Below are 12,082 nucleotides of genomic sequence, written 5' to 3' on the forward strand. Positions count from 1 at the left end.
TGGCCCCCACTTGGGGCTGGCACGGGGGGGGGGGGGGGGGGGCGGGGAGCAGTGTTCCCCCTGACCCCAGGCCCAGTGTCTGAAGGCGCAAACCTTCTGCCTGGAGCCTGAATGCCCCCTACGTCTCCAAACTCGGGCTCAAACCCAGACTAACTGACAGCCCACAAGTGGCTGTGTAACTCGCAGAACAACAGCCCCTGGGCCGGGTGTTCCTTGCAGCTCCACGTGCCTGTCTCTGAACCAGGGGCACTTGAGGCCGGGCCACCTGGGCTGTCTCCACGGGGGCTGGTGGGCATGCCACCCTGACCCAAGGCATCCAGGGCGTGGGGCTGACCACAGCTATGTCCTTGGCAACATGGACCATCTCTCAGGGGTGTCCTGGTCCTCCGGGACACCTTGACAGGTGAGGCATGGGGGTGGGTCCGGGCAGTCTTGGCTCTGAGTGAGGTGGCCACAGCAAGCCCAGGAGAGAATCCAGTGGGTCGCAGGGCCCTGGCACGTGGGGGGCCCTTCTTGGCTCCTCTTGGTGATGACGAGACGACTCTCAGTAGCTCCGTCCTCTGGGGCTGAGGCACACGGAGCAAAGACGCGAGGTCGAGTAGGAAAGATCCTTTTATTGGGGTGACACGGAGCGCGCACTAGTCCATGATAAAATGACTTAAGAGAAAGATCCGGAAATGCCGACTTCTCCCCCTGGCACACATTTCAGAGCAAAGCCTGGGCATGGAATAGGTCCCAGCCGAGTCTTCAAGGCCCGGACTGGACAGTAGGAGTGGGGGCTCCCACCCATGCTGCCAGGCTACAGCAGGGCCCTGGCTCTAGACCCGTGCAGACATGCTCTGGTTTTTCCGGAGGAAAATTGGGGTGGAGGGGGTTGGGGGCAGAAAGGGGAATCTGGGGGTGGGGGTGGGGTTGTGAATAACAATGTTTTTTAAAAAGCATCTACCAACATCACACTACTGGGTCTGACGTCCCCTTTTCCCATCGCTCGGTACATTTTACAGCATAAATAAAAACTCGAGGAAAATAAATACATCGGCTCCTGTGAGGCTGGAAGTGGTGTGGATGGTCGGGTGTGGGTGGACGGTGGGGGCAGGGCGGGGGCGCTTACACAAGGCGGGCGGGCGAGGAGCAGACAAGACAGGAGGCGCCTGTAGGGGAGTGAGAGTCTTAAGTGTCCTCGTGCATGTCCGGGCTGTCGGTCCGTGCGACCTTGCGGGGGGGTGCCGAGCTCTCACCCTCAAGGTCCACTTGCTCCTGGTCTCTCTTCTTGGCGGCATTCTGTGAGGAAGGGGAAGGAGAGGGGGTGTCAGTCTTCACTTGGGTGAGCCCCTGAAATCCTGTTGCTGGGCCTGGAGTGGGGCAGTCAACCCGGGGCCCCCCCTGCTAGCCAGACCTCCCAGGCTCAGCCACAGTCTTTGGGGCCGCCGGCCTGGGACTGCCAGGCATTTCCTGGGCACCGTGAGGAGTCCCCACTGCTGGCAACGACCCCCACACCGTCCAAAATGCCTGGAGAAGAAAGCTGCCCTGCTGGGGCTGGGGGCTGGGGGTGGTAAAAAGCACTCAGGAGCCACCCAGGGGGAACGTGCATTGCCAAAGAAGAGCCTGTGTTGGAAACTGCCCCCCTCCACCCGCCGGTGGGAAGCAAGGTCTGTGGGGGTGGGGCAGGAGGACAAGGAAGGCTCAGCAGTCACTTCATCATGGAGCCCCCCTCCAACCTGGCCCAAAGCAGGTCACTGTCTGACATTCAATGTTAGGCAAAAAAACCCTCAAACTGACTATGATGCGGAACATACGCACATCTCCATTCAAGAAAAAGAAAAAATGGGGGCCCCTGGGTGGCTCAGTCGGTTAAGCATCTGCCTTCGGCTCAGGTCACGATCTCAGGGTCCTGGGATCGAGCCCAGCACCCAACTCTCTGCTCAGCCGGGAGCCGGCTTCTCCTTCTTCCTCTGCCCCGCCCCGCTCATGCTTTCTCTTGCTTTCCCTCTCTCTCACATAAATACGTAAAATCTTTAAAAAAGAAAAAAGAAACACAATGAAAAAATGTCCTGTGTCAGAAAGGCAGCCTCAGAGGGGGGATGGGGGTACGGCTTCTCACTGCCTCTACCCCAATCTGTATCCCCTAGAATTGTCACTATGTGGACGTTCCAGCACTGAACAAAGACTCTAGGTAACAATGCGCAGGTCCACCCACCACCAAGGCCGCATGGGCAGGCTGTGGGCAGCCAAGCCTCAGTGCTCTCCCGGCCCCAGTGCCACCGGACAAGACCCGGTTCATCCCTGAGCACCAGAACCCCACAGCCTCTGCTCAGCCACGCACTCCTCTGAAACACTGTTCCCTCCCCTGGGGCCTGGCCAAGTCCAATTCTGCCATCAAACACCTGGTCTTCCAGTCACCTGTGTCCTTCCCCGACTCAGCGCCCCCCTGCTGGCCACCATAGTCCCCACAAGTTCTAGCACCTGACCCCACATGCCTTACCTTTTTGTCCCATTGCTGATGTAAATAGCGCAAAAGGATGTTTGTCTTTTCTGTCACAATGACTGAGGAGAAAAGGCAGAGGAAGTTGCAGGAAGAGGCCTCAGGTGACCCAGCCCCGACCCAGGCCTGCACTGCCCCTCCCAGGACAGGTTCTCATCCCTCCCTAGTCTCCCGCCCATCTCTGCCCTGCATGCCCTGGCTGCGGCTCCAAGTCTGCACTCCCAGCACAGAGGATTTCGGGAAGCCTAGTGTTTCTGCTCCCAAGTACACAGCTACTACCAGGGGCCCAAGCCAGCTGCTCCACCTGGGCCCCTGCTTGCTTGGGAGAGACCAAAGCTTCTGCCACATGTGGAAGTCTAGCCCCAGCGGGTTGAATAAGCCCCAGCACACCGTCCAGGCAGACCAGGAACACGGATCTCTACAGCTGTGCCCCAGTGACCACAGAACCCGCCATGCAGGATCCACGTAGCTTCTCTGCCACCATTCAAATAAAAAACCAAAACCACAATAATGCTGGGGTCCTCCTGCTCGGCAGGCTCTGCACATTTCTTGCCAGACCCTGCACCTTTCTTGGCAGACCCCCCCCCAACCTGGATGCACCCACCTCCCTGAGCTGCATACCCAAGGCTGGGCAGGATCCCCTCCCACAGTACAGTCATCACGGGGTCTGTGACACAGTGCTGGCAGGGGACACCCAAACTTATGGGAGACAAAGGGGAGAGGGCTGGTGAGCAGCAGCTGAAGGCTACTGCAGACCCCCCTGGGGCTGGATGTGGGTGCCAGCATGTGGGCTTCCCACTACCCCATGGCTTACCACCTGCACTGCCCTGTGGCCCTTCCCCTCAGCAGCCAGGTTGAGACAGACTGACAGAGGCCACTTACTCTGTTCAGATGGGTACTCCCGCGTGGGCAGGTAGACTGAGGGACGTCGGTTCTGCAAGAGAGTTGGGAAGACATGGGTGAGGAGAGCCAGGAGGTTAACGGGGGCCCCCCTCACCCCTCACCTGGGCACACACCCTGCAAGGAAGGCAGAACAGCATGCAAAGGTGTCAGGTGGGCCCGGGCTTAAAGACCAGCCTCTGTTCCTGGTGAGACCCCAATGGGGTGTACACATCACCCCCTTCCCCCTGGCAGCTCCCCGACCACGTCCAGTACCCGGAGCACGCACTCACCGAAGCTTTGCACACAGAGTCCGCATGAAATCGACTAAAATTGCTTTTGTTGTAGACCGGCAGTCCTTTCAAAAAATCTGCCTAGAAGACGGGGAAGATGGTAAGTGAGACCAGGCAGCAGGCCGGGTCACCCCTGGAGTTCCTGGGAGACTGGGCTTCCCTGTGACGTCGTTTCCATCTTTGTGTTCTTCTGTTAAGTTTTCCAGAATGTACCTGTAAGCTGGCTACCTGATGTGCACACTGGGATGACCAGGAAAGAGTCACTAGCCCTGGGAGAAGTGAGCGTTCTCAAATGAGGCTCAGTGAGGACAGGCCATTTGGTTAAAGTCAGGAGCAAGCAGCAGGGTGGGAAGTCAGACTTGCCCTCTATGCTTGCTGAATATTAAACTCCTGGCCTCGTTTCCATTTATCTGCCTTGAGAGAGACCCGACATGGGTCTCTCTACCCATGTGTCTCTCTACTCATCTACCCCAAAAAACCCTGTGGGCCAGAGTGACAAGAAACAGGGGTGAGGGAGCAGGGGCCTGGGTGAAGGGGAGAGGGTGGTCAGGACACAGGCTGCAGCTCTACAGAAACCAGAGCCCAGGGACAACTGCGCTCCCAAGTTCGAAGAAAACCCAGAAATCCAAGTCTTCACACGCCATCGCGAGGTGTTTCAAGTTGGCTGGGCTTTTTAGAAAATGCTGTGTGGACCAAAGCAAACAGGTCTGTGAACAGAGGTCCGCTCAGGGGCTGCTCCTGGGGCTCCCTGACGCAGAGGCTGCTCTACGAAGGGAAAACGCCCTGTGCCTGGTGTGGAGCCTGGCCTCTCACCAGGAGGGCCCGATACTCAGGCCCATGCAGCTGCCAGGAGCCAGCAACAGAATTCCCTCACAGCCCTGACTCGTCGGAAGTCCTTTTTCCCCTGACAGTCTGGTATGAGCTGGGCAAGAAAGGGAGAGGTTTCTGGAGAGGAAAGGCTCTGACTCTGGGACATCTGAGGTGACTCTCAGCCATAAGATGGGGGCAAGAGAGGCCAATGAGAGCCATGTCCACCTTAGGAAACTGAGACATGAGAGCCAGAGAAATGCTCAGGGAGGGATGATGGCTGCGAACTTGGGGTAAGGAGTGACTCCTCACCAGAAGAAGAGGGCAATGCCGTCATCAGGTCTGGAGTGGGGTAGCTGGGAAGGGGTTCCCCACATGGCCCGCCAGGGGCTGGAGTCACCTCATACTAAAGATGAGGAAGTTGAGGCAGAAGGGTCACATGGTACTTGTCTGAGATCACCCAGCCCCAACAAGAAAACAAGGAAGCAGATTGAACCCAAGTTCACCCAACCTCAGAGGCCAAGCTCTTTATGCTACATGCCATGCCAGTGCCTAAGCTTCCCTGCCTGAAAACCAAGGGCCCAGAGCCCCTGCAGGCTAGAGTAACCCTGCTTTGGGAGACCCATCCGCATACCTGAGCCCAAGCTAAGCAACCTCAGGGAAGCAGCCCTTCAGGTGCTCCCCTACCACCCTCTAGGGCAAGTGGGAACAGATGTCCTCAACTCTGTGGGGCCCAGCCCTTCCTCTACCAGGCCCTAGCAAGACCTTGGCAGTATGGACCAGCAAGGGAACCTGGAATGTGGATGGGCCTCCCACTTCCATCCAGGAAGCGGCCGTCACATCTGGGTGCTCTATATCTGCCCTGGAGCCAGCTCAAAGCCCCTCCAACGTGCCTCCTCCAACCCAGGACCCCTGCCCCAACTGCACCTGACTATGCGGCCAGCTTCACCCACCCAGCTGGCTTTCCTCAGACTCCTACTATGTCATGGGCCCAGCACCAGGCACCAGGGCCCTGGGGTAAGCCACAGTGGAGCTGCTCTTGGCCCCGGGAAGCACCCCGTACACAAAGACACAGGTAGGCATCCAAGAGCTGTACAGGGAATGCAGAGTGACTCTGAAGACAGAGTGCTGTGAGGTGACGTGAGACCCAGGACAGCCCTGGGGGAAGACGTGGCTGATTGGGAGGATCAGGAAGGGCTGCCCAGACGTAGTGATGCAGGCACAGAGACCTGAAGGGTGAGGAGGGGCTCCTGTCCCTCCAAAGGCCCGGCTCGACTTGGCTCATGCTGCCCTCCTGTCACAAACCCAGTCCATCCCAGCTGGTGCTGGGCCATCCTCCCAGAATGCCCATCCTCTTCCCTAGTGGGAAAAAGCCACCAAACTCTCCATGCAGCTCAACGCCCCCCGCCCCGGCCCCTTTCCTCTCTCACACCTTGGAAACCTCCGCCAGAGCCAAGCTCACACCCCAGCGAGGTCATCTGTTTACACGTCCACCTCCCTTGCTGGACTGACTCCTCCCGGGGTGCAGAGGGCAGGACAGGGCTGGGTCAATCCTGGACCCCTGGCAGGGCTCACATGGAGCCAGGCGGCAGAGCGGTGAGACGTGCGAAGACCCACACCTGCACTCAATCCTGGCTGGGCCCCTCACTGGCTGTGTGACCTGGGGGGAAGGGACCTCCTAGCCTCGAAGAAGCTTCTCACAGAGCTCCCTGGAAGGCAAGCTATTAGCATCAATGCATTTGTGCTGATAAATGAATGAAAATGGTATGACCAGTACTTCCTGTCAGTTAAGCAGGAAAACAAGGCCTGAGTCACAGGGGAGAAATCCTCCCTCCAGCCAGACAAATCCTAGCCACAGCTGGGCCCAGAAGTTGTCCACTGCCTCAGCAAACAGTCACTGAACAAGTGTATGCCATCCCTGCACAGGCAGCCCATAAGTGATCCATCCAAAGGCAGATGAAAAGATAAGGTGTGCCAAGAGAGGAGAGACAAAGGGCCTCCTGAAGTCAGGAAGGGCTCTTCTGAGGAGATGATGTTCACAGGAAGAACATTCCAGGCAGAAGGAGCAGCAGGTGCAAAGGCCCTGGGTGGAAGGGACTTAAGAGTGTGAGGACACGAAAACAAGGCCAATATGGCTGAAGCTTGCAGAGGGAGGAGTGAAGAGGGTAGAGATGAGGTCATAGAGGTGGACGGGGGCCATGGGGGCTGATGGAGAAGGTGGGGTTTCATCTGGGTTACAAAAAGCCCCTAAAGTATCTCATATGCTAGAAAGTGGTCTAATGAGATTTACACTTTAAATTACAAGCTCCCTCTGGTTCTGGGTGAATTACAGACTGCCAGCAGGGCAGGGGGGAGGTAAGGAGACCAGGGAGGTGGCTGGGGCAGGCATCCAGGCAGGAGCGGGCAGTGCCTGGACCAAGGTGGGCGAATGTAGATGAATTCACCATGTGTTCTAGAGGCAAAGCCATCGGAACTTCTCATGGACAGGACATGGAGGATGAGAAGGCAGCGATGAATCAAAGACAATACCCAGGCTTAGGGACCCACATGCTAAGAACCCACATTCTCATCTCCTTCTTCTTTTGCCTATCCCCCACCACATCTCATGAGCTATGGGGCTGTGGTGGGCTGGGACCCTGGGTCCAGCGACAATGGGGTTTTGACATGCCCTGACAAAAGCTTCCATCACCCCTGCCAGTTCTGGTGAGGCCAAATAGTGGGGGATTGGGGGGGGGCCTTGAGCACAATTCTGATGCCAAGTCAACATCCCACTTTACAGGGTCCGGGAGAGAACCCCAAAGAACCATTATAGTCAAATCCCAGGATGAGCAAATGGCCCAACCAGTTGGCATTATTCCCACTTAAAGCTGAGAAACCAGCTGGGAAAAGATGCCACCAGCCCCAAGTCACCCAGTTCATCTGTTGAGCGTTCACTGTCCTAAGCCCTTCATGACATCAGTTCTCTGAATTGCCACTACCCTATCAGGTTTGGACTATTATTGGTACCTTCATTTAACATGGAAGGGGGCTGGGGACAGGAAAGATGAAGTTGCTATGCTCTAGGGCCGGTCGGGGCCGAAATGCTGGGGGTGGGATCAGGGCTCTGGGGGACCTGGGCAGTCTGTGATGTCGCACTTCCTTTGGCGACAAAGCCCCACATGTCACGATGTTAAGCCCCCTCCCCCGCCCCAACGCCCAAGACGCGCTCCCAAACCGTCCTGAACTGGAGAGACCCAGACCGGACAAACCGAGAACAAGGCCTGAAATGGGGGTCTCGGGGGACCCCACCCCCGCCCCCACCCATTTCCGGGGAAGCAACGACCCGGAAATGAATGGGTTGTCAGGGCCTGGACGCCTAGATAGGGTCAGGGGTCGGAGAGAAAGAGCCGGGGCGGGGTCAGCAGGAAGCTCACAGCAGGGTCCCGAGGTTGAAGGTTATAGGGCAGAGCGAGGGGCGGGGCGCGGCCTGAGGGGGCCGGGCAGGGAGGTAAGGGGCTTCAGGGATTACTAGAGGTGGGTGGGCCCGCGGCGCCATTTTGTCGAACGGAGGGGGAGTACGGGCCCGGCAGCCTCTCTCACCATCTTCTGTCTCCTCCGTCGCTGCCTCAGCTACCGCCTCAGCCGCCGCCGCCGCCACCACAGCCGCCTTCTTAGCCGCCGCCGCACAGTAACTTCCAACCACGGCACAGCCCACACTGATGGCGCCGCCGCCCCCTGCTCATTGGCCTGCCCTCTAGCCCCGCCCCTAGAATAGGGGCCTCTGCGCGCTCCCATTGGCCGGACCTGGCTAAGTCACGCGTCCATTGGCCAACACACCTCCTCCTTTCGTGGTCAAGTTCGGTTGATGAAGCAAAACCCCGCCCGGGAATTGGAAGCAAAGGCAGCAAAATCCGGAAGTGGGCGGAGGCCGTGCCCTCGACGCCTCTTGGGATTTGTAGTCCACAACTCCGGGAGGTTCCGCACGTCTCTCCTTTTTCTACTGCTTACTTCACTTTTTAATACGGTGTCTCATGGAGTTTCCACAGCAGCCCCGGAAAGGGACCTGCCGTAACAACCCCAGCATCCTCTCCAGGGGCCTAACCTTAGGTTTTGGCATATCTAAACGGCTCTGCACTTGCTGCTTCCTATCTTTAGATCTCTTGTTTATATGCCCCCGTCGCTCTCCAGTCCCCTAAGGATCCAGTCCCATACCCTTGGCCTGGAATTTTGATACCCTCCTGCCTCTCTTATCCACCTTTTATCCTGACCTCTGAGTCTAATCCTTTCTCCCTTTGGGCCCTCCCAGGCCCTGCTCCATCTTTCAGGAAGACTTTTCTGACCACATTCTTCCCAAGTCCAAGCCAGGCGAAACTTCTCCGGGCTCCCACAGCCCTTAGATCCTCCTCTCAGTCCTGACTCCGCTGTCTCCAGACTGCCTGGGTACAAATCAAGTGCCCTTACCCTGCCCACCAGACAAGGACTTCGCACCCAGTACACAGAAGTACTCAGTAGTACTAAGGGAAGCTACTGAGTATTATTATTCCAACAATGCAGCAAAGGAGAAATAAGCACCTCATTTCATAGGAATCAAATGAGCCTCAGAGGGCTAAGGTCTTGCTCAAGGTCACACAGCTCATTCCCACAAACCCATCCTAGGGTTTGAGGATTCAAGCTCTAACTCCCCAGAAACCTTTCCAGACCTGTGAAAAATGATGACATATATAAGACAAATATAAATTTGGACATTTATTAGACAATATTATGGAATTGTTAACCATTTTTTAGGTGTGAAAAGTTCTGTGATTAGGTTTTAAAGAGCCCTTTTCTTGGAGAGATGCATTCTGAAATAAGAAATAACCTAATGCCCGAGATTTGCTCCCAAATAACACAGGAGGGGTCAGGTGGGTTGTGGGTAATTGGTGGTTAAAGCTGTGTACTGAGTACACAGGGTTCACTGTGGACTATTTTATGTTCAAAATTCTTCCTAATTCAAGAGCGTAGAAAGGGACTAGGCGAGGTCTGACTTCCTACTCCCACTCTCAGTCCAACCGCAGACTTCCCTCCTCTGGGGGCCGACTCCACAATTTGAGGAGGGTTTATGTTGAGTTGTTCCGGCTCCCCATAAAAACAATGGCAGGAGAGGTCCCAGGTCAGAGAAATGCTCTAATGGGGGTCCTGCCGGCAGTTCAGCGCTCCTCAATGGCTCAGCGACTTGCGGCCTTTGTGCATGCGGCGAAGGATGACCTGGACGCCGGCCGGTGTGCTCAGGCGCCGGATCCAGCCGTGTTTGTGCTTGCGTTTGATGTTGCTCGGCTGATACTCATTCCCACGCGCCTTTCCTCGGTTCTGCTGTGTGGCGAGAAGTCCCCAGGCATCGGGGAGCCCCAGCCAGGCGCGGGGCTGCAGCCACCTGCGGGAGCGAAAGAGATGGCGAAGAAGGTCAGAGGGGGCGCTCTGTGACTTCGGCGGGACGCTCAACCACTCTGAGCCTCGGCTCCCCTATCCGGGCCGGGCCGGAGCCTGGTTGCAAGAAGCGCTCCATCAAAGCGCAAGCCGTTGGCAAGTCGTGTTGTCACCAAATAGCTGACACCAGCCCCCGACACCGCCCTTATTTCCAGATTTGGGGAAGGGTCCCCGTGAGGACTCACCTGACACGACCCAACTGGCGACTTACTGATCCGACCAAGAAAGCCATGTCCAGCCGCCGGTCGCGACGTCCCCACGCTGGCTATTCCAAAGCGAATAGGCTCTGCAGCCGCGGTACGAAAGCTTCTGGGAAATGTAGTTTCTCCTACCGCGGTGGCCGCGTGGCCTCCGGGTCGTCGGGGAGTAGTATTTCTGCGCCTGCGTCTCCTCCGCGAGAGCGTCCTTACGGGCAAGGGAGTGTAGTTCCTCATAGGGACCAGCAGGTGGCAGGCGAACAGCGCCTCTTTGGCATGCGCCTGCGTACAAGACGTTGTGTCCCGGGGTCCGCTGGGAGCTGTGGTTCCTTCTCTTGTCGACCGGCAGAGGGTGCCCGGTGGTGACTGTGGCGCAGCTGGTGGCAGCCTCAGGAAACGGCTGGTCCATCCTCCTTCCCCCAGCAGGAGGCGGGCAGATGGCACACAGCTGGCTGGCAGCTTTTCTCTGGGCCCAGCCAAGTCTCTCTTCTTTGGCGGGGAGCCCAGGAGACCTAAGTTGGAGTTGCCTGGATGTCCTTGGGGTGGTCCCTGCTCCTCTCGGGGATTCAGTTTCTCAATCTGAAGCTCATGTGTTTTATGCTTGTCCGTGGTGGTACCTCCATTCTGATCCAAGAAAAAAATTTCTATACTTAGATATGACCCTCTTCCCTTCTCTCACAGCCTCTATGGTGCTCGTTGCCCCAGGGAAAATATTCAGCTCCTCTGGCAAGCAAATGAAGCCCTCCAAACACACACACACACACACACACACACACACACACACACACACAGACACACACACACACACCCTCTAAATTTCAGCCACATCCACCTATGCCTGATGTTCTATTCATCTCCACACACACACCCCCCCATTAACTTTGAACATCTTCGGATATTTTCCTCTCCCCCAGCCCCATCCCTCCCTTTGGCCCAACCACGTTCCCATATGATTCTCCCCAGACTCTTCCAAAAGTCCAACGGTTCCTCAAGGGCCAGGCTGCTGGCTGAGTCCCTGCGGGCACCCCAGAATCTCCCAGCTTGGAGGTGGGGGGTGGGGTGCAGGGGCAGGGAAGGGAACTGTTTACTGCATGAATCGACTGTAGTCTCCCAGGAGCACCCTGAGTGGACAAGAGTGGGAGGAAGGACCTAATCCAGCTCTGGCAGCAAATTCCAGGAGATGGGAGTGGGCAAGGAATGGTTAACCCCTTGTCCTCTGAAGCCCATCCTACCTGCACCAACACTTAGCAAACCTGTACAGTATTATACTACTAAACCAGTACAATAATAATGTCAATAACGTATTGAACACTTACCGTTCTGGGTGATTTTACCTGCAGAGCAAACTCATGAGGGGATTAATTTCATAGAGAAATGAGTGGACTCTCGGAGAAGTGGCTCACCCAAGGTCACATATCAACAAAGGGCAGAGGCTGGATTTGAACCCTGGGATCTTTGACTCCAGTTGGGACCACAGAGTCACCAGTTAGACTGACCAATGGTTAAACTGGCCTGTCTGTGAAACTCCAATCCCGCAATAACTAATAGCTTTAAGTCGTCTGTTTAAAGGTTTAATGAATAACAATTTCCAGGACTTGATATCACACAGCCGTGGTTTTAAATACCATCTGCCGCGAAGCCCCCATCTTGCTTTGTGACTTTGTGCCATTTATGAGCCTCAGTTTCCCCACCCTGAATTGGAAAGATCTGGGAGTCTCTAGAACGGAAAGGTCAGTACAGAGAGAGGAGCATGGGGGCCCCATTTGGAGGCTACAAAGCTGTTCGGAGGCAGGGGCTAGACGAGGGGATCCTATTCGCAGTTAGGGGCTCCGGAGGCTACCTCCCCGGAGTTCCGCAGACACCAGTTCGGGACCCCTTCTGGGCCCTCGGCCAGGCCCAATCCCTCCCTCCCTCCCTCCTCGGTAAACTCCTTAAGGGGGTGGGGCTGCTGTTTCCTGAGCCCGCCTTCATCCCGAAGCTAC

At 56.6% G+C, this 12,082-nt stretch overlaps 2 protein-coding genes across 2 annotated transcripts; both read right to left on the reverse strand.

Annotated features, from left to right (window-relative positions):
• Positions 1-594: 594 nt before the first annotated feature.
• DDA1 (DET1 and DDB1 associated 1) lies at positions 595-8,179 on the reverse strand. Its single transcript, XM_047698529.1, has 5 exons — positions 8,041-8,179; positions 3,655-3,735; positions 3,365-3,416; positions 2,483-2,544; positions 595-1,281 (listed from the first exon to the last, which is right to left on the reverse strand). Exons 1-5 carry the CDS (start codon positions 8,041-8,043, stop codon positions 1,171-1,173), a joined length of 309 nt encoding a protein of 102 aa, XP_047554485.1. The 5' UTR covers positions 8,044-8,179; the 3' UTR covers positions 595-1,170.
• Positions 8,180-9,173: 994 nt separating this feature from the next.
• Positions 9,174-10,288, reverse strand: MRPL34 (mitochondrial ribosomal protein L34). Its single transcript, XM_047698541.1, has 2 exons — positions 10,089-10,288; positions 9,174-9,850 (listed from the first exon to the last, which is right to left on the reverse strand). The coding sequence occupies exons 1-2, from the start codon at positions 10,133-10,135 to the stop codon at positions 9,637-9,639; spliced, it is 261 nt and encodes an 86-aa protein (XP_047554497.1). The 5' UTR covers positions 10,136-10,288; the 3' UTR covers positions 9,174-9,636.
• Positions 10,289-12,082: the final 1,794 nt, after the last annotated feature.

This window comes from Lutra lutra, chromosome 1 (assembly GCF_902655055.1).
Source record: "Lutra lutra chromosome 1, mLutLut1.2, whole genome shotgun sequence".
Taxonomy (NCBI): Eukaryota; Metazoa; Chordata; class Mammalia; order Carnivora; family Mustelidae; genus Lutra; species Lutra lutra.

What these genes read in the sequence shown, in the direction of transcription:
- DDA1 (XM_047698529.1), bottom strand. An exon ending in GGAGTACCCATCTGAACAGA is followed by an intron (nt 2,545 to 3,364) that starts GTAAGTGGCCTC and finishes TTTTCTCCTCAG; the next exon opens with TCATTGTGACAGAAAAGACA. An exon ending in ATCAGCAATGGGACAAAAAG is followed by an intron (nt 1,282 to 2,482) that starts GTAAGGCATGTG and finishes CCTTCCTCACAG; the next exon opens with AATGCCGCCAAGAAGAGAGA.
- MRPL34 (XM_047698541.1), bottom strand. Translation starts at nt 10,135, where the DNA reads ATGGCTTTCTTGGTCGGATCAGTAAGTCGCCAGTTGGGTCGTGTCAG. An exon ending in CGCCAGTTGGGTCGTGTCAG is followed by an intron (nt 9,851 to 10,088) that starts GTGAGTCCTCAC and finishes TCGCTCCCGCAG; the next exon opens with GTGGCTGCAGCCCCGCGCCT.